General features: G+C 39.7%; 1 protein-coding gene across 4 annotated transcripts in view; it reads right to left on the bottom strand.

Annotated features, from left to right (window-relative positions):
* sgcd (sarcoglycan, delta (dystrophin-associated glycoprotein)) overlaps positions 1-21,637 on the bottom strand; it is a 219,560-nt gene that overhangs the window by 112,757 nt on the left and 85,166 nt on the right. Inside the window, exons 1-2 of one of the 4 annotated variants that reach the window (XM_014004076.1) lie at positions 18,526-18,787; positions 4,543-4,728 (exon numbers count right to left, since the gene is read on the bottom strand). In XM_014004076.1, coding sequence (XP_013859530.1) covers positions 4,543-4,728; positions 18,526-18,528 — 189 coding nt within the window. In that variant the 5' untranslated portion in view covers positions 18,529-18,787. Of the gene's footprint in view, positions 1-4,542; positions 4,729-18,525; positions 18,789-21,637 lie in introns of those variants that run through there. The other 3 variants (XM_014004074.1, XM_014004075.1, XM_014004073.1) reach the window with 3 other exon arrangements.

Here is a 21,637-nt window from a genome sequence, read left to right on the forward strand (position 1 = left end):
TAGGGTTTCATTAGAACACACCATCAGCAAACATCTCAGTAAATTAATAATCATTTAGTAGCTAAACTAGACAATAAGAATTGTTCAGTAAAAAAAAAGGTAAATAAAATTATCATTATTACATCTCATGATTCCCAGACTAACAATATTAGCTTGGGAGCTAAAATTGTTAACTTAAGAACTAACGTCATTTATTAGTGACATCAAAATGACTCCCAAGCTAACAATGTTAGCTCAGGAACTAATAAATAAGCAGAAATTTAAAAGATATTAATTCAAAATTGCAGTGCTGTGATTTTGAAGTTAACCTGCTGCTCTTACCCCTCTGAGCCAGTAAGGCAGGTAGTCACAAAGCTGAGTTGGTGTGTAAGCATGAACTCATTTTTCAAGATTTTGAGCTATAATTGGGTGTGGTAGTAGCTGACGGTTGTTCCTACTACATACTTTGAGCTTTAAATATTGGAGTCAATTGTGTTTGTTCGCAAAATATCCTATAAACTGCTAAACGAAACTCTCAGAAAGTCCAGTCAGGCCCTGAAAGCAGGTAAATAAGTGAGAAAATCTATAATTTTAATTATTGTAACATTCAGGACAAATAGATACATAAAACTTTCAGCCTAAATTGATTTGAAAGTTGAGTTTTTCTGTTTAAAGGAACAATATTTTCAGTCTCTACGTGTAAAAAAAGTCAGAAACGCTGCCGTTGTGCCACGATTTGAGCCAGTTCTGCTGCATGGGGCCAGGCCCGCTTGCCATCATTGATGAAACAATGAATTCTGAATTACCCCTGTGAATCTTAAAAGAAAATGTCACGACGTCTGTCTGTGACCTGAACCGTAAGGTGCTCGTCATTCACGCAGGAAATCAACAACTTCAAGTCCACGAGTCCTTTGACCAAAAACACACCAAGGAAGGAAAATGCTTGTTTCAGAATGACCAAAACAAAACTCAATTTGACCTTAAGTCAGAGTAAAATGTTACGCTTGATGGTATCGGCTGACGAGTTCCAAGTTCTGTAAAGGTCAGAGATTGTAGATGTGTTTTTGTCATTTACAGGTATGTAAAACTGGGCATTTTCTTCAATCATTATTTAATTTAGTCTATTTATTGAAACGTCAGCCCAGGATTCTATAAAAGATGAAAAACTGGTTCCAGTCTCGGTGGTTTCACAGGATCTCAGAGGTTCAGGTTCATCAGGAGTTTTAACATCAGTTTGGGAGGGGTCAAAGGTCATTTACAGACCATTTATTTACCATTTAGGTTCAACAATTCAGTTCAAATCAGTATTGTGTGAATTATAAATCTATATTATAATATATATATACTGAGCTGAAGTTGGGTGTGGTGGTAGAAGAGAGTCGTCCCCACAGTGAGAGACAACAGACTGGGTGACATCTTAAAAAAAACTTAAACCTGAAGGGAGGCGAAAAACTCAAAAATATAAAAATTTTTCAAGTTAATTTTGAGTCAGATATTTCAGACTATATGTGTCAAACTCATGGGGCCCATTAGCGCTTCAAGGTTGTATTAATGTCTTAAAATAAGCTGCGTTAAAGCCAGCTTTGACCATAAACTACATCTCACATGATGCAGGTTGATTATTTTACCCACTTAATGGCAAAATCCCACCACTAGGTGGAGCTGCACAGAGTGCAAGACAAAATTCGCTGTGTAAAATCTCGATTTTGCTACATTTTTGCTGGCTACTTTAGCTGTTGCCCAGTTGCACTGGGAAGTGGGATTTTCCCACTTACAAGTCGTACATTTAATCTGGAATGCACTTTCAGTGGGAATTCCCTGTGGGAAGGTGGGAAAGCTCAGAATTCAAGATGGCAGCTATTCACCATAACACAACAGTGAGTAAAACTAACTTTTACTTTTAATAGTATTTCTGTAGTATTTATTTCACATTACTCAGTTGTACACGTGGTACCTTTGGTGTTTATAAGATGTGTTAAAACACTGTTTCTATGCAGGAAAAAGCAGGTAGAGCCCAGTTAGTGTTTGTTAATGGAGCTCAGGAGTATTTTCAGAATCCTGTTTTTTCAGTTATATTTTGACACCAGATGTAAAAATGGGTCTGAATCCTTTTTTAAATTTATTTATTTTTGGTATTCTAATGAGGATTTCTTGACGTTGTCTGAAAGAGGAAACCTCAAACTATATTTGTACTTCAGGACTTCTCAGCCAGTGATGAAAACAGCTTCATCAWCTCATAGAAAAGTAGCTAAAATTGAGAGATTTTCTGCTCCAAACCATCATTATTGGTTGGTTCTGCTCAGAGGTGGTTGTGTTTTGATAAAAGTATAATTGCACCAGCTGCCTGTATGTGACTTCAGCACACTGTGAGAGAATCCTGGGTTCAGTTTCTGTTTCAGTAAAAGTCGTTCACAGAACCAGCTGAACACGACAGGACTGTAGAACCTCAGAAACATCAGCCGTCTCAGCTTTGGTTTGAAATTCAAAGAAGAAAAACGAGTGGCTGAATTCAAAAAGCGTCGCTTCAGAGCGTCACATGAAAAGCCCAAGTCATCCGTCCTGCCGTCGCTTAATTTGCTTTGACTTTAATTTTTTTTTATTTTCCAACCACATTCCAAATGTTTTTCTTATTCTGCGAATCCATCAAACATTACACGCTCCGACTGACTGCAGCTCCCCGCCTCCACATCTGAGAAACTCTCCTCTGATTTATGTAGATCTCATATTAAAGCCTGTTGTGAAGCAGCCTTCATGTATTATTCACCYCGGCAACTGCCGAGTGCGTGCACGAGCGTGCCGCGCGTGCACGAGCCCACTGACTCATCAGGCCGATAAGAGACGACGTGTGCAGCTGATACGCTGAAAACAACACAGTCTCAGTTTTAGCTCAAAGGAAAGCAGCAGAAACAGAGTTACGGCCGTTCGGTGATTTACAGAAATCTTTGAAAATAGACTTTAACACGTGCAGCATGATTGGGAATAAAGCGCAGCACGTTCTGGTAACGGAACATCAAGCTGCGTCGATAGAAACAAGTAAAAAGCTTTAAAAAATCCACTTAAACAGTTTAAATAAAATAAATCCAGTGGTTTGGATGAACAGCTCAAACTTTACAGCAGAAACATCAACAAGTCGCAGAAAGTTGGTCTTTTTATCACTGATTTGCTGTTCTGTTGTATTTAACGGTTTTTACTCAAACCTTGATTTTACCTCAGAACCTCTGAGCTTCTGAATGTTACAAACTTTAACACATCTTAAACAGTTCAGACGTCAAATTGTTGACATGTTTGTCTCCTTTCACTCCGTTTGTCTTCAGAGAGCAGAGTCCGCTCAGTGAAACTGATTTCATTTCAAATTAAAGGCATCATTTTATAATTCTAACAGCTTTTATTCCAAACAGGAAGTGGCGTTCACAGTGCACGGTTCGTGCCATCCTGTTTTTTTCTAAACTTTTTATTTATTTTCCAATAACTTTCTTATAAAAAATATACACAATTCCATCCTTGTCCCAATTACAATTTACATCTTGATAACTTTACTGATGTAGTTCTCCATTTTCAACATTTGACCTATTAAAATATTTACTCAACAATAAAATAGAAACCAGTTCAAACACAAAGTACACAAAGTACTACACACACACGCATCCCAACAGCAACAATTTGTCTGAATTTTACAAGAAGTTGCACACAATTTTTTGCTTTTTGTTGTGAAATAGCCAAAAAAAAGCATCTAAATTAGCAGAAAAAGTAGCTGAAAAAGCAGAATCTAGCCCAAAGAAGCAGAAAGAGCATTTTTTGTGAATTAAGCATTAAAAAGCTGAAAATATCCCAAAAATGTGTTTAGCTAAAAAAAAAAAGAAGCTAGAATTAGCTGAAAATAACCATAAAATAGCTTAAATTGCAGAAAACAGCTAAAACAAACACGAAAAGCAGAAAGAAGCTGATAGAGGTACAAAGAGTTTAAATGATCAGAATTGCTGAAAAGGCTGAAATAAGCCAAGAGTTAGTGAAAAAAGAAGCTGAAATTAGCACAAATAAATTAAAAAAGCTAAACTGAAACAAAAGGTGAAAAGTACTGTAAAGGTTCAACTATCTTCAAGTATTTTAAGAATGGTGAAGGATGAAAAAAGGCTACAAATCTCAAAAAATACAAACTGCTGAAAATCCAGGAGTTCTAGCTGGAATGTCCTGAAGCAGCTGAAAGGTTTAAAACATGAATTGCTGAAATAGCACAAAAGTTGTGTAACGAAATACGGGAGAAAAACAATCACAATAGCTTTGGGAATAAAAGAATTTCAGTAAAACAAATAAAAAAGCCAGATTTGGTTCATTAAAAATGGAAAATCTGTTGACTTCAGACTGAAAAAGCAGCTAAAAGAACGTTCAGGTCAGAAAACGTTCAAGTTTATGTTCACATTAAAAATCAAACTATTTTCAGACAAATAAAAATCTAAACCTTTAGCGTCAGCTTTCAACAATGTGAGTAAATGTAGAGGAATTTAAAGCAAGCTGCCTTCATCTTAAGATCATCGTTTAATTTTGTTTTCTAAAAACCAGACTTACGATGGTGAAGTTCATGACCTTCAGGATCCAAATGGTAAGAGCCAAGTTGATGAGGATGAGGATCATCAGCAGCAGGACGAAGAAGTAAAGGCAGCGTTTCCTCCAGCCGTAGATTCCCACTTTGTACACTTGTGGTTTGTCTGAACTCTGGACATTGTTCCTGTGAGAGCACTGTTCCTGGGTCATCTGAGGAGAGGCAGAAGGTGTTCAGATTAATAAAAACACTCAGGAACATTTGCAACATGGAGACTTCTCAGCTCAAACTGAGGTTTTCTTTCAGATGAACTCACGAGTCGTCGTTAGGGTTTTTAATAACCTGAGCCACATGAGTTATTTTGGTCACGTTCAAGTGAAAATTGGTGTGAAATTGCCCGGGGATTAAATTAAAACTGTATTTTCTTTTTAAACTGAAACCTGAGAACCACCTCCTCTGTTTAAAGTAGGTTTTGTTTTGAAAAATAATGGATTTCTCTCAAACCATCCATCSTCTGTTGACCACTGTCCTCAAGAGTTTCCTTCATCCTGGAGATGTAAGTGTACTTTTGTCAGATAAAAACACAACTGCTGCAGATTTCTGAGCATCTCCTCTACAGCTTTCAGCATTTATCAGCCCTGTCTTGTCCCATTTGTTTCAGTTAACTGGTTATGTGTGTGGTTGTCAAAAACGATTGGTTTTGGTGGTGTGGTGGATGGTATTTTGTATTTGCTCAGAGTTATTAGAGCTTCTTTATGGCACTGGAAGTGAAGAATCTCTTATCYTCCTCACAGCTACACAATTAGAACCATCATTAATCGCTACTATCAGCACATCAATGGGCCAGAGGGGTTATAATGGAGTTATAGACCACTTATGGGGTAATCAGTCAAAGGAATGGTTAACTAAACTGTCTGTCAAGGAGCCAGAAATGAGAGGACTGGACTGGGAGTAAGAGAGGGGAATGTTTATGGTATTCATGTTATTTATGTTCAGATGAGTCCAATCTCTGGTCCTTTCCACAGAGGAAGCACAGAGCTGCATCAGAGATCGTGAATGGCACCAATATGAATGCTCAAAAGATCGCCGTTTTTTTTTTTTTTTTACTGGTCTTGCACGCAGACACTAACTAAAACTTAGCAGATACAAGCTCACCACCAGTAATCCACACATCTTTTATCACCCAACAATCACCATACCCAGTCTTCCTTATTTCCTTATTCTTACTTCCTTAGTTTTCACCAGTGTTTCCCCTATCATTAAAGGGCCGCCCTCCAAACAGAACCACATGCTCTGCCTATAAGCCAACTCCTAAAAGGTCCATTATTTCCAGACAGTGAATGAAGAAAGAATATAGCAACGTGATTCAAATGACTTTGACCTAGCATCATCAACAAAGGGCTTCACGCCACACCCCATGCAAACATTAGCAACATTGGTGTTAGTAATGTTGCATTAATAACGTTAGCCTCTGCTCTGCCCCGCTGACACTTATCAGCATTAGAAACGTTAGCATTAATAACATCAGCATTAGAAACGTTAGCATTAGTAACATCAGCATTAGTACCGTTAGCATTAATAACATCAGCATTAGTAACATGTTCACCTTCATGTATCTTGTTGTTTGCTGGCTCCTATTAGTTTTCTAACTTCTGTTTTATTTGTAATATTTGTTATTTACAGGTTTATACACAACTACATGTTAAAGTCAGTTTTCCACACAGATCTTTCAGTACACAGAGTTGTTTAGCTCAGGCTTATTCAAACACAGGCCAAAAGAAGCCCAGGTTGTTTGAAGGGTTCTTTGGCAATATCCTCAGCGAGACTTGCGGGCCGTGCGACTGTGGATTAATAAAGCACCTGATCCCGCGGCGCTCTCCTTTCTGTTTCCATCTGCTCAGCTCCAGCCACAGGAGAGACCTTCAAACATGGCAGGCGCCTGGAACAAACCACTGCCCTGTCCAATCAGCCGTTTAAACAGGACCCGGTTGGGCCGACAGGAACACGTTGACATTTGTATCCAGCCATGAAGCCTGATTATGAAGAAGCACACATGCAACTGGAAGGCTGGCAGACAGGTTTTCCATTTCCTCTTTGTAGATTAGTTTTGATATTTTCTTGTCTGGTGTGACAGGCTCAGATAACTGACCCCAAACCTGATTCCACATTAAACAGATTGTGTCGGTAAAACCTGGTAAGCCGATGCCAGAAAACTCCAATATTAAAGTTTTGGGGAAAGAGTTGAATAAGTTCTTTAATTTAGTTACACATTTTTCACATTTCCTGTAATAAAAGCAGAAATCAGATTACAATCCAATTTTTCAAATTCATAAAATGCTTTTCGTTAGCCATCAACAAATGCAATTTCTGAGATTAAATAAAAAGTAAAAAATAAATATTTTTGGCAACAAGCAAAAAATAAAATAAACACCAGAATGCTTCAAACACCTGCCAGATATCTCCAGGTGTGAACGAAAGGCTGCGAGAATTGGCAAGAAGGCAACACTCACACCAACATGGAGGAAGGAGAGGTGTGTTATTTTACCAGAGAGTCCGGTTAATGAGCTCCACCATCTGTACCGAATGTGAGTTCTGCTGCCGCCAGCTTTTCTTCAGCAAAATGAAAAGAAAACTCAGAGTTATCATTTTTTAACGGCAGCAGTACTTTAAACAATAGATTTGACTTTTTAAAAACTTATCAGCAGATTTGAGTTTTTATTTGATATGTAATTTATTGCAGTTGAGCAACAAATGGAAAAAATATAAGAGAGCCTGTCCAGTGGTTAGAGTCTGAACCAGAACCTGAGTCTGACCCAGAACCAGAGTCTGACCCAAAACCAGAGGACAATGAAGATGAGGAAATTGTAGTTGGTCAGTCCAGACCTTCTATGGTAATTCCATCTCAGATTATTTGGCATAACAGCTCAGAAAACATCCTATAAAATAGAGAAAACTGAACAATCTGACCCAAACAGAATCTAAAGATATCTTAGTAGCACCAGGATAAACTAAATTCATCTTTTCTGCCTGCTAGAGACGAAGTACTCAACAAAATGTGGTTAACAGTTAAAAAAGTGGATTTTGCAGGATATGTCCCCTTATACTAAATTTTGCTAAATCTATTTAATGTCTTAGGGTGTATTCAGACCAGGAAAGTCCTTTGGTCCAATTGTTTGGTCCGGACCAAAAATGGACTTTATTTTTTTTTTCGTTTGGTGCGGTTTGCATTCACATTGTGCTTTTTTGCAAATGAACTATAACTTGTAAACAAAGCCACGAGTGTGACGATCATTGCTCCCATTGGACAAAAAAGGACGGGGGCGGGACTGAGCCACAGGATCCAGAAGAAAACAAGGAAGTCCTGCATGCTGCGGTTCTGATGCGCACATTTTTGCTGATAGTACAACTGCAATAGCATTTAAAATGTCAGAAGCAGCTAATTTAATGGTGGTTCCGTGATGATATTCTAATTTTGGAGTGGCGTCAGTAAATGTGTCCCGCAACCCAAAGGAGAAGAGGTGCTCTGCGTGTTCTGACCCACAACATGCTGGCAGTAGAGCTGCTAACAGGAGATGATGAAACAGGTATGTTTTCAGTTTATTTAGCTCAGCAACGGTGGCATGTGAAGTCCAAAAAGGTGCATGTTTAATGCAGTTGGTTCGGTTAGGTCTGTATTCACACCAGAAGCGAACTAAAGTGAACCGCACCAGAGTTCGTTTGGAAGCGGACTGAGACCACATCAAAAACCGGGTCTCGGTCCGGTTGTTTGATCCGCACCAGAGTTCGCATGAGTGTATTCACACCTGCACAAAAGTTCCGGACCAACGCTGGAAACGAACTCTGGTTCGTTTAAAGCAGAGCAAATTGTCAGGTATGAATACAACCTTAATGTTCAATGGAAACCTTGGCTTTAATACCAAGGCAGAAGTTCCATCCATCCCTTTTATTTACCCACTCCTTCTATCCTGAGTCACCCTGGAACAGTCAGGAAACTATGTTTAACTATCTAATAGTCGTTGAAAAGATCTCTGAGGCAAAGTTTTTATTAGATAAAAATTATTTAGATTCATTTGTGCGGCGCACTTCGGCGCGACGAGTCCTCGGTGGTGTCAATTTACGTCCGTCCGAAGGTGTGGCGCTGCGTTCTTGGAGACGATAGGCTCCGACGTTGAGGAATCAGGAGCTGCCGGAGCGGCGTTAGTACGGTCTCCTGCAGGACTCCGGTGTTTGTCTCATAAATGTAAATTCCATTGCAGAAATAATTCATTCAGTGTGGGAACTTACAGCAGACTGGCAGGCAGATGGGAACACTAATCAAAAGTCCAAACAGCAACGGATTCCCAGTCGTTCTGAAACTTTTTATAAACCTGCTCATTGCTTGATTGGCTTCTTATTGCCACATGTACATGTCGATGCATTGTGTGTCCACTCTCCTCGCCGAGTGTCTCACAAATCGAATAAATGCACCGCAGTAATGAAATATAACTGCTCTCTCCTCTGTGCTTTCTGCGGACCCTCCATGCATGCACAAAAGAGTCCTGATAGCTTTCCAATAAAGTCTGAGGGGACACGCTGACTGAGAAACAAAATGGGCCTTGGTTGGAGGCTAAATAATGGCCACTCTCACCGGAGTGGAGGTGTGCGTGCTAAGAAAGTGGAGCCGAGAAGCCAGGGAGAAAGAAAATAAGTGCCAAATTGGTGGCAAATCAAATCATTGGCCTTTGAGCCTTTAACCTCCACACCCACCCGTCCAACGGCGCCACGTGTTCAGCCAACTATTCATCCACACAGAACCCCTGAAAAACCCAACGGTCCCACAAACAAAGTCTGTCTCTGATTAGGGAGAGAAATGAGCTTTTACAAAATGTTATTGGTCATTCAGGCTGCCAAACAACCAGGCAGACCCCCCCTCCCCCTCTCATCCAGGTCCATTTGGACTTTTATAGATGAAATGTGGAGTCAGTGGCTGCTGCCAATTGATGGACCATTATTGGAGGCTGAACGCTGTCTGACTTTATAAACACACAAACCATCAACAGACATGCTGTCTGTGAGGAAACATCATCCCAGGGCATATGTTGATGTTTGCTAATTAGCATCCATCCATCCATCCATCCAGTTCCACAGTCAGGTCTTCAAGGGCAGCAGCTTGATCAGGAAGGTCCAGATCTCTTTCCACAGTAACTTCTTCCAGCTCTTCTGGGAGGACTCCAAGGTGTTCCCAGACCAGCTGAGAGACAGTCTGTGTCCACATTCAGGGTCTGGGTCCTTCGAAGGATCTGGCCTACTCAGTGTAGATGTGCCTATCAAACTGCAATAATAGCCAAAAGCAGTGGAAGGGGCATGGTTTGAAGTTTGGATCTAAAGAGGCAGCACCAAAATGAGTTGCTCTCAGATGCACCTCACATCAGGGGTGAAAGTGGGGCTTGTGGAGCTACAATAACCACTGTTTTAACGCTAATGCACAGCTAATACTAATGCTGGCATGAAGCTAATGCTAATGTAGAGCTAACACTAAGGCTAACATGTAGCTAACAATAATGTGGAGCAATTTCTAATGTTAACGTAGAGCTAACACTAACACAGAGCTAATGCTAATGTAGAGCTAACACTAATGCTGACATGAAGCTAATGCTAAGCTAACAATAATGCTGACATGAAACTAACACTAAAGCAGAGCTAACACTAATGTGGAGCAATTACTAATGCTAATGTGGAGCTAACACTAARACAGAGCTAATGCTAACACAGCGATAACACTAATGCAAACAACACTGCTAATATGGAGCCAACGTTACCACAAAGCTAATGCTAATGTGGAGCTAATGCTAACTTGTTTAATCACCTGAAAAATCACCATAAACTGGAGGATGAGAAAACTAAGGCCACTAATTGGCTACAACAAACTGTCCTCAGTAAACGGTGGAAACAAATCTARTCTGAGAATCCACAATGCTCTCAGTCAATCTGTTATTTTATTAAAGTAAAAGCAGGAAGGAGACAGAGAGGCTCGAGCTTTCGCCTTGAAAGTGAAGAAGTTAGTTTGACTGATGCTTTGTATAATTTTAGAACACAGGGTGACTGATATAAAGCCAAAAACATGCAATTATCTATTATTCGGCAAAATAATCGTTATCGACTAAATGCCACAGTTGTGATTAATTGTTGCCGGTGTCGCCCACCTGTAGTTGAAACAGAGAGGAAGGACTAATGTTTGGTTAGGAGCTCGGTGTGACAGGTCAGCACTCTTCTCCTCGTCTTTATCCCACCACAGAACTGCTGAGTCTAAATTGCTCGTCTCTTCTCCAGGCTCTCCWCATCCCCTCCTCCTCTCGCTGTTAGAGACGAACATCTTAATCATAATTGTGTCATGAACCATAAACACTCATACGCTTTGCGGTGGAAGCACCCTCGAGGGAAGTATCGGTGCTGAATAATAACAATAACTTTGTTTGCGGAGCACTCCAGCTCAACTTCGCACAGCTTGTTTGTTCTCAGACGTTCTGGCCCAGGCTGATATGGAGGGGGGAAAAACGGTGTAATTTCCTACTCTGAACATCTTTTCCAGTGCTGTAAATTCTGCACAACTTGCATGGTTTTAATGGTCTGCTCACAATCGCAGTCTAAATGAATAAAAAACTCAATATTACTGGATTTAATCAGGGAAAATACCCAACTGTTGGCACAATTTTTATCTTCCAATAAGTCTAAAACTGTCCGAACACACGGCTGATTGATTTCAGTCGTAGAGAAAATTTATCTCCAGGGAAAAAAAAATGCTAAAGGGAGTGAAAGAGAACTGGGACAGACAGGATCCCAAACATTATTCCTGAGCTAATGCTGCATATTTAATCCAACACTCTAACAGACTTCTGAGCCGTAATCTGAAGATGTTTCACTTTCCTGCTTCTTAAAAAATGTTATTCCTCAAACACAATGAGACAAATTATCTGCACACCAGTAACACTTCTATAAACCTGTGATATTTTACTAACAGATGAGCGTTGAAGGAAATGCTCATGAGATTAATTGTTGTGGGTGACTCTCAGCTGCTACCAGACTAAATTTTAGCTTAAAATCTGTTAAAATGACTGAGTTATACGTGTTTTATTAATAAGAGAATGTTATAAAATAAAGGCCTGCACAAATAAAAGAATAAAGACCAAACACAGGGTAGACGCTCCTTTTGTAGTTAAATTATGGAGAAACAAGAACCCAGCGTTAGTCTGGACTCCACACACGCCGCCGCTTTGTTGGGACTTTTCCCGTCATGCTGGTGTGCCCTGGGTATCCATTAGTGTCGTACTCAGGGTAAACACGAGTCGTTTCCAGGTTTCCTGTTTGTGCTTCTTGTTTGTAAGAACGGAGGTGGGATTAGAGGGTTTGGAGCAGCTAGAGGAGGTCGTTACAAAGGGTTCAGCGTGGTGCTTGGTCCTTATGTTTCATTCAGTTGCTTCAGCCGCGCTGCTTGATATTGGGGAGGGGAATAAGAAAAATTTATTACCAGAGCGAGCGGCAGACATTCTGCTTGTAGCTGAAGGCTTTATCCTTCCTGAATACAACTAATGATCTGGAAAATAATAAGCTGCCTTTAATAACCGAGTGACCCGCGGTGACCAGAGACAGTGTGACAACTCATTCAGCTCAGAAGGTTCATCATCTGTGGTACTGGTCAAATATTACCATTTTACAAGCTAACAGTTTGCTAACAGCATGTCAAAGTAATAACCAGCAGAAGTACACACATTCACTAGGCTATTCATTAGCATATCAATGCTAAAACACGGCTAGTCTAAGCTAATGATCCGCTGGATTGCACACTTCCAGTAGACTATTCATTTGCATGTCAATGCTAATACACGGCTAGTCAAAGCTAATGATCCATTGGATTACACACTTCCACTAGGCTATTCATTAGCATTTCAATGCTAATACAAAGCTAGTCTATGCTAACAATCCACAAAATTACACACTTCTATGACATGGCTGTTCATTAGCYTATCAATGCTAATACATGGCTAGTCTAAACTAATAATCCTCTTGATTATACACTTCCTTAAGTGTACATTAACACTTCATAAATAATAATTATCAACTGACAAATGCCGTTTTGATGGTAGAAATCCTGAACACTACTGATCTTGTTATAGCTGATGAATTATTAGCTAAATATGACTTGCATTGGTTAGCAATTAAGTGGTATATACACGTCTTTGGTTGTTAGCATTTCAGTGCAGTTTGTCCATTTCTCTTAAAATATCTGACTGCCAAAACTTCAGACAACAACAGACTACAAATGGAATTGATAAAATGTCAGATCTGATGAAGAAAGTTAGTTAAAACTGTCAACTTGCCAGGACTGAAACAAACAAACAAAAAACTTCTGACATTTCTCAGAGCTCATTTTGTTAATTGGAGTTTGTTTACCACAAGTGAAGACGCTCAATATAACTTCAGTCAAAAGCTTCATGTTCAGCWGAAGGAAAGTCATATTGGATTGTTATAATTGTTTTAATGTAAAGGGGATTTGCTGGCTGCAATCAGTAACCATGGTGACCACTTAGACCCTTAATTATAGGCTGACAGCCCTTATTTAATTAACCTGAGAGAAAAGTGAAACTTGAAAACTATCGACCACTATTACTGCGACTCAAGAGGAGTGTATTTTAGATTTTACTTGACCTATTTTTTATTATTATTAAAGAAGTGCTTCACAGTTCACGTCGGCACAGATGGGTTCTGATAAAGAGACTGTGGAAAAGTGCAGCTCAGAGCCAAAATCACTGTAGAAGAAAGAAAAATGAATCTGGGTTTTTATTAATAAGCTGAAAACAGCAGAAGAAATGCTAAATGCTAAAATACAAAATGTGTGCTTTCTTCCAAACTGTACAACGCTGAGTCATGATGATTTAAATATTATGAAACTAAACAATAACTGCAGACAAATGTTAAACCTGTAGCTAAACACTAAGATTAGCTAACAGAAGCCACGCAGCCATTTCCTGCCACTGTTTCAAATAAAACAGTCTTTTAACTSTCCTTTCATGACCTTTGACCTGCTAACTGAGTCTGACATGAAGCACATTACTGCACGGTCTGACCTTCAGGGTAGATTTTTCAGTGAATCCATTCCTGGGAAGACTGGTGCCTGTCTGAAGTGTTTTCTACTTGTTGATGTACTCCAGATAGTTCAGAAATGACAATGGATGGATGGATGGATGGATGGATGGATGGATGGAAGACTGTAGATTTGTTTTCTACAGCTGTAATTTCATTCTAAATCTGAATTTAACACTTTGTATAACACTGCAGGTGCAGGGACAAACTAACTGCTGTTTGGACTTTATTTTCTGTTTTAAATAAGTTTTGAGATCAAAGCCTTGTGTTTTCTGTGCTCCGGTTCCTCCACAGCATCATCATTAAAGGTGCTCAGCTGCCGTTGTCCATCTTCCCCGGCGCTCTCTAAACGTTCATTTGTATGCATGGCACTGCGTTGTTTGGGAGTCWGGCACTATTTAGAACCATTTTTATGGTAAGTGCCAATCGGTCATGCCGTACTTTCTCTCTTTCTACGGGACTTGATGGATTTAAAGGAACAGAACAGAGATGGGTCTGAAGAGACAGAAAATTAAGAGGCAGAAGTGAAAAAGATGGCAAGAGGAAAAAAGAATAAACACAACAAATGAAGCTTGAAAGAAGACAAAATTAAATCAGTTTAGAGGTGAGAAATCTTTTCTTTCGACAGGAGGAAAAGAAAACATTTTCACTTCCTGGAAGAATGCATATCGCACGCAGCCTTTCATGCCTGAGCATAAAGCTGGTTTTCTTTCGTCCAGTCTCACCACGAGTCGAGACTCGCTTCGATTCAGGTTGACATGGACTTGTGGTTTTTCATATAACTCGAGTGTCGCCTCGATGTGGGCAGTATCATCGTCAGGGCGGCCAATTGAAACATTCACAACATTATTTTCTATCAGGAGCAAACACAACAGAGTAACGAGCAAGTAGACAAAAGTCACAACACTCGACATCCTCTGAGTTTCTAAAAATGTCGTGATCGAGTCGAGGAACCTTGTTCTCTGCTGGTCGGAGACGTAAAACTGAGTTGGTTTGGTCTGATATGGATGGATGTGTTGGATGGATGGATGGATGGATGGATGGATGGATGGATGGATGGAAGCTGCCGAACCAAATTTTAGCTCATTATCTGCAAAACTGATTTTGTCATTTGTTGTTTGAGGTTGAATCGCTGTGGCGACCATCTTTAACAGGTCTAACTCCAAACAATTAACCACAGCGGCCATCTTCAACAAGTTTAACTCCAAACAATTAACCAAGGTGGCCATCTTTACCAGGTCTAAATCCAAACAATTAGCRACMGTGGCCATCTTTAAAASGTCTAAATCCAAACAATTAGCCACAGCGGCCATCTTTAACAGGTCTAACTTCAATCAATGTTCATCAAATTGAGTTTCATTCAAACCATTTATTGGTTCTTTAGATATTTGTTAAAAACAGACATTTTTTAAACATTAAAACAAACAGGTGAGAGGTGGGAGACAACAAAACCAAAGTGAAGGCAGAGAAGACGACAAACTGCTSCAGTTTTATTCTCAAATTCTTCAGGTGAAAAGTTCAGGAGGAAAATGAGCCTTTTTGACTTCAATCATGYAAAATAACAGGAGGAATTTCAATCTGGGCAAAAATCAGCCGTGATTTTCAAAAACCCTGATGTGTCGGAGGGCAGCTGATGAGTCAAAACATGCAGCAACTTTTTAGAGTTTTACTCAAACTTGAACCCTGACTTCACTTTCTCACTGCTGGAGAAGAAATAAAACGATAATTATCAAAGTCAAAGCAGCAGAAATCCATTTCCATCAAACACACATTTATCTGCTAATCAGACCTCTAACCCACCAAGTTACTCTGCTTTCTTCTGCACAACTTGATTACAGTCATTAAATCTCAGCAACAATTCTCAGATTTCGACTCCAAACACAGACAGCTGAGATCTAAGCTTTTAGATGTTRATTTTTTATTTTTTTACTAAAGTATGATTGTTGTGTTTTAAACTTGTTTGCAGGTCTCACACTGAGCACAATCAGCTGCGGCGCCGGACACAACTGCTGGACTGAATCACCAAACGCTGGTTTTGGTGTTTGACTTGGGAGCGAAGCAGGAAAAACAACTTTCAGGATTAATGAACTGCTTGGTTCGAGGGTTGATTCAAAGGCAGGAGGTCTTATTTTGAAACAAACACTGAAGTTTGGTTTGTGTTGCATTATGGGAAAAATTCAGGGGAAGCTGTAGGGAAACTTATCCAGGCATCAAAATAAATAAAGGATCAACCTTGTAATATGACTATAATGTTGAATATTATTTTATTCTCGTAATATTATGATTTTATTCTTGTAATGTGACAACTTAAATATCATAATAACGTCTTTATTCTCGTAAAAAATATCACGTGTTTTTGCTCGTGCAAACTTTATAATAAAGCTAAATTATTTCCAGACAAAGTTTATTTTCCCAGGTGCTTCAAATGCATCACAGAAGTCGTCCTTCCATCCTGCTGGGTAAATAAAATCAGCTGTTTGAATGAAATGTATTTTTCAGTTTAAATCATTTTAAGTAGATCTGACTGAGGTTTGTGTTTCTGTTTTCAGCCCGTCTGGCTCTCAGTCCGGTGGTAYGATATCTGGACTCTGACTCGGGTCCTAAAATAGGTCCACTTGGACCGACAGCTGCTGAGACCGAGAACAGGTGGTTTGTTTTACGAGTTGGAGTCTCAGAGCGACTCGAGCTTCTTTCTACTTCGGATGAGAAACACGTTTAAACATAAATCAAGTTGATTTTTTATTGTAAATTCAGTGCCTRSTTAGTTTAGGCCAGAAAAAAACTAAAAATAGATTTGATATTTTAGGCTGGACCAGCTGTAGAACCAGGTTTTAGTCTCTTCAAAGTTTCTTTTTTTTTTGTTGTATTTATCCTGAAGGTCTTCAGCAAACAGAACAGATCTGCTGAATTTCAATAAATGCAATAAAACTTGACCCGACTTTGGTTCCGTCACGCCTGTCGACAGAAAATCTGATCAGATGGAAAAATATAAATAAAAAATTGGGATAATGAGACCTTTGCAAATCCCTTGGTGCTATAATTGGGTTCGAAAAGTCATCGGATTTCTGACTGGATGTAAACAAGTTCTCCAGGGTGTAATTTTAAAGTCTGGGAGCTTTTTTAGATGTAAAATTACGAGATGAAAAKTCAGGGAGGCAAACTGAGGCTTTCAGAAACACCTTCAGGAGGGTTCTTTACAGGGGCGGAGCTAGACTTTACAAGGGGGTGCCAAGGTGTTTAAGGGGGCACAAAAAGAAATCTACTCTGGATTTGAAAATTCAAGATGGCCGCTATAGCTAACTTTAAATGCTTCTAATTTAGCTTAAATTATTTATTAGCTGAACAATGTTTACAAAATTGCAAATGTTAATCAAAAATTCAAGATGGCCACCACAGCTAAATGGCTCTAATTCGGACATTTTAAAACCTATTGAGCTGAAATTTGTTGCGGTTAAGAACACATGCTGACTGCTAATCCCAGTTTAAGTTGATGCTAATACTTTTTTAAAAAGAACTATTAATTTATCCATTTTTGAAAATATTGAGCTGAAATTTGGTGGTGGGAGTGGCCCATCGATTCACAAGGAACATTTCTAGTTGTCAATGTTAGACTGGCCACTAGATGATGCCCAATTTTGATAAATGTGTTTAATTATTGTTTTATTTTAACTTAATGTTTCAGAAAAGTAAAGTTTTATGTTTGGTTTCCTCAACTCCTGAAAGTACAGCTGTTTGACAAATATTTACTTCATTTTTTGCTTTAATTGACCATGTTTTAATGACACACGTGATTCCCACCAACTTGTCAATCATTTGAGGGTGGCACCTGGGGTGGCCAATCAGGCTCCGCCCCTGAACAGATCCAGACAACAACTAAAAACAGTTAATCCTGACTCTTCGGACAGATCCAGTTGATTCACTTTAAACCTCGAGTGAACACAAACACACAACAGATTCTGCTGAATCATCGTTTATTAACAAATATGAAACCGAAATAAAACAGACTTAAAATCTCATCGGTGGGACCACCTCGGACAGGTAACTGTTGAGGAGTCAAAGGTCACTTAGAGACCACTGTTCTACAGACAGGAAAATTATTCACAAGTGGAAACCTTTCAGACAATTGTCACCCTGAAGGTCAGACTGTGTAATGAGCTTCCTGTCAGACTCTACAAGCCTCAGTCTGCAGGTTAAAGGTAAAAAAAACATATTTCATATGAAGGAACCAGGACCAGAATAAAGTGGACCACTCCTCTGTAGACCAAAGGTCTTTAGACAAGGGGTTCCCAAAGCTGGGGTCGGGACTGCATCATGGTCATGAAACACCAAACGACGGGTCTCAAAAACAAAAATTCAACTACGGTCAAAGAAAAGCTGATCTACAACAGAACGGGTCAAAAAGAAGAGAACCAAGGTCCAGTCAGAGCCCAGAACCTGAACCTTCATAGACCCGAATGAGCTGCAGCAACGATGGAAAGAAGAGTGGGTCAGAGTGGAGGTTCTACAAGCTGCAGAACCAGAACCCAAACAGCATGAGATCCCTCCAGAGTCCGGGTGGACTTCCTGTCCTCTGTCGGCTCAGACGATCTGCTCAGACTCCGGCCTGTTTATTTATAGCAGTTTGTTCCTGAGGGACCACACAGTAAGCAGAACCAAATGAGTTTGTCGGGAATGTTGTGGGGGAAGCGTGGCAGCTGGCAGGACCGCCCACCAACCCGTTTTCTCCTTTTTTTTTACACCAAGACTAGTCCAGAACCCAACGGGTTTCCTTTCTGAACAAAGTTTCCTCTTTGTGCTCATCAGCACGCAGAGGTTCTGAGGGACCGGCCCACCTCCCCGCCCACAGAACCGCCACATGCAACCATAAAACCACAACAAGAAGCCGGACTCACCATCTTTTCCCTCCTTCTTTATTCCTGCCTTTACTTCCCTTTGTTTCCCTCCGGTCTCGCAGTGAGCTGTGCTCAGAGTTGTCGTGCGTCAGAAAGATAAAAATGGAACAAAGTTGTTGCTCAGGAACTTCATGAGGCCTTCACTGACCAGCACCTCCCCTCCTCTCTGTCTTGTTGTCAGATTTTCCAGCCGCCACCCGCCCTCTTTTGGCCGAGCCCCCGATTCAGGAGCCGGGACGCCTGCTGACCCTCCTCCCTGACAGTTTTCTTTTTTTCTCCTCTGTGAAGCGTCTTGTTGCTGCTGCAGCCTTCCTGCCACATTTAGAACATATGTGGGCTCTGGGTCTGAACTTTTAAAGAGGCGGGCCTTGCCTCAGAGTGTTATGTTGTCATAGAGACCCCCATTTAAAGTCTCCCTGTGTTTATATGCAAACAGCAGTCAAGCAGAAAAGTAAATTTTACAACCAAGTGAAACCAACTGTAAGCTTCCAGCGTGAGACTCTAATCATAATTAATTGTGGCATTTAGCCATTACCAATTAATAAAGACAATTCAGACCCTAGATCAGTTACTGTTTTAAAATTATACAAATCATCAAACTAACTTCTTCATTTTAATAGCCACGCCCTTTATTAGAGGGTTTCATGCATGCGGAAGCCATGTTGAAATGATGACGTAACGCATGCTCGGCATGTTGGTGTATGGTGTGGTTGCTCCAACCTCTGGACTCAAAACTACGTCTTCATTAGTGTTAGCTGCATGTTAGCTCCACATTAGCATTAGCTCTGTGTTCATGTTAGCTGCATGTTAGCCCCACATTAGCATTAGCTCTGTGTTCATGTTAGCTGCATGTTAGCTCCACTTTAGCATTAGCTCTGTGTTCATGTTAGCTGCACGCTAGTATTAGCTCCACATTAGCATTAGCTCTGTGTTCATGTTAGCTGCATGTTAGCTCCACATTAGCATTAGCTCTGTGTTCATGTTAGCTGCGTGTTAATATTAGCTCCACTTTAGCATTTGCTCTGAGTTAGTATTAGCTACATGCTAGCATTAGCTCCATTGCCACATTTGAATTAGCTTTAGCTCAGCTCAAACAAGAACAGAAGAAGTCGTAGCTACTTTGGTCCAGCCTTATAAGTCTGTTTTTCTCAGCGACTACACCAAAATATAGCACAATTTCTGCGAAGATGACTAAATTTTAGCTGTGTTTGCTATGATTGCCTAGCTGTGGCGGCCATCTTGAATCGAGTTGACAACAGAGCTGAAGAAGTACATCCAATGGACCAAGCAACACAAACAGGAAAGATGGCTGCTGCAGGAGGTTCATTGTTACAAATAAAATGACTTCAGCAAAGAAATATATACATTTCTTTGATTATTTGACTAAAGGTTTGTTTTTTTCTGTAGAAAGGCTTTAAAGTTACTTCCTGGTTTGATGCTGTGACAGAAAATGTGTCTGAAGAACAAGAACAGTTTATCCTTTGATCTCAGTCATCTGTCTTTAGATTCTGTTGGTTCGTCAGATGACTTTTTCTATAATTGCTGACAATTTTACAGCAGCTTAAAACAGTCAGGATGCAGAAACTAAAAAGACAAAACAAAAAAAATGCAGATAGTTATTCTATATTTATTTTATGCTCCAAAAATGGTAGAACAGTGCATCTTTTATTTTTATTAAATTGAAAGTTTACAACTGTTATCTGAGCATTTAAAGAAATGTTTGGAAAGTTATCACTACGTCTAATTCAAGATGGCTGCCAGGACAAAAACAGCTAAAACTCGGCTGTTATTGGAGCTACTGAGGTAAAGTTTGGTGTGGTAGTAGCTGAGAGTCGTTTAGTTTTTGTTCTTCTCAAATGGAGGGAGTTTTCCTGATTAATATGGATTTTTAGAAGAAAGAAAGGACTGAGAAGAATGTAAATTTTTCTGGTTGCCTTTAATGTTCGACAGCCGAGGGAGGAAAAAAAAAGCTTCACAAAGCTTCACCCTCCTCTTCCTCACTCATCCTCCTCCCTGCTGGCTTGTTTGTGGCTAAACTGATTTGTGGGTCGGGGGAATCTTTGATGTTGCATCAGTGGTTTCACTGGTTTTGATGAAAAAAACCCTGAAGTGCTCCATTATTAAACGAGGTTAAAAATCCTTTCATACCGCCTTAAAAAAACAGTTAAACCTTGAATCCCTGCCTCACATGCACGTCTTCAACTCTGAGAATTTCTAAAACTCTTAGTTTGCATGTTTTGTTTCTCCAGTTTAATCCAAGATAAAACGTCAGCGGCGTCCGTCAGCGGTGGCGTTCTGCAGCCGAATGAAAGAAGAACAGAAGGATTGTCTGCGAGCCGAGCCGGCTCTGAATCTTAAGTGGGCAGCTGGGACGAAAGCCACAGGGAGCGGGGAAGCCTCTTGAGCCGCCGCCGCCACACTTCATGATGTTTAATCAATAAATAAAAGGGAAACCCCCGAACAGAGAGGAGGAGGAGGAACGTCGGCTAAAGATGAAGACAGAGCGAGAGCAGAAGAAGAAAAACTCATGTAAACGTTGTTAAACAGGAACAGGAAGTGAGCAGAAAAAATAAATCATTTTCCTCGTTGTTGAAACGTTTCAGGAACTTAAAACTTTAAAATCTGAATAAAATGAGAGAAACGACTCCAGCAACATGAGCTAAAAGCTAAATGTGGTCAAACCATACAGAAAAAATACAGCTTCAAGCGGAAAGAGCTGCTGAAAGCTAAAAACAGCAAAAATGTAAAGTTAAATGTAGCAAAAGAGAAGCTTAAAGCTAAATATAGCAACACTAAACACAAAAATAACTGTAGCTGGAAACTATATTTAGCAAAACAGCAGCTAAAAGCTAACATAGTAAGACTTTAGTGAAAAGATCAATTTAGCAAGTCCAAAGCAACAAGTTAAAACCCAAGATCATAGCTAAAAGCTAAAACTGTAGCTAAAAGATTCAAGATTCAAGATTCAAGATACTTTATTGTCATTCACATCACATGTTACATGAGATGGAACGAAATTAAGAGTCACAGCCCCAGTTACATCCAAATAAAAAAAAATAAATATATAAAATATTAAAGTATAAAATATTAAAGTATAAAATATAAAGTACAA

The sequence above is a fragment of the Austrofundulus limnaeus genome, unplaced genomic scaffold (genome assembly GCF_001266775.1).
Source record: "Austrofundulus limnaeus strain Quisiro unplaced genomic scaffold, Austrofundulus_limnaeus-1.0 Scaffold21, whole genome shotgun sequence".
Lineage (NCBI taxonomy): Eukaryota > Metazoa > Chordata > Actinopteri > Cyprinodontiformes > Rivulidae > Austrofundulus > Austrofundulus limnaeus.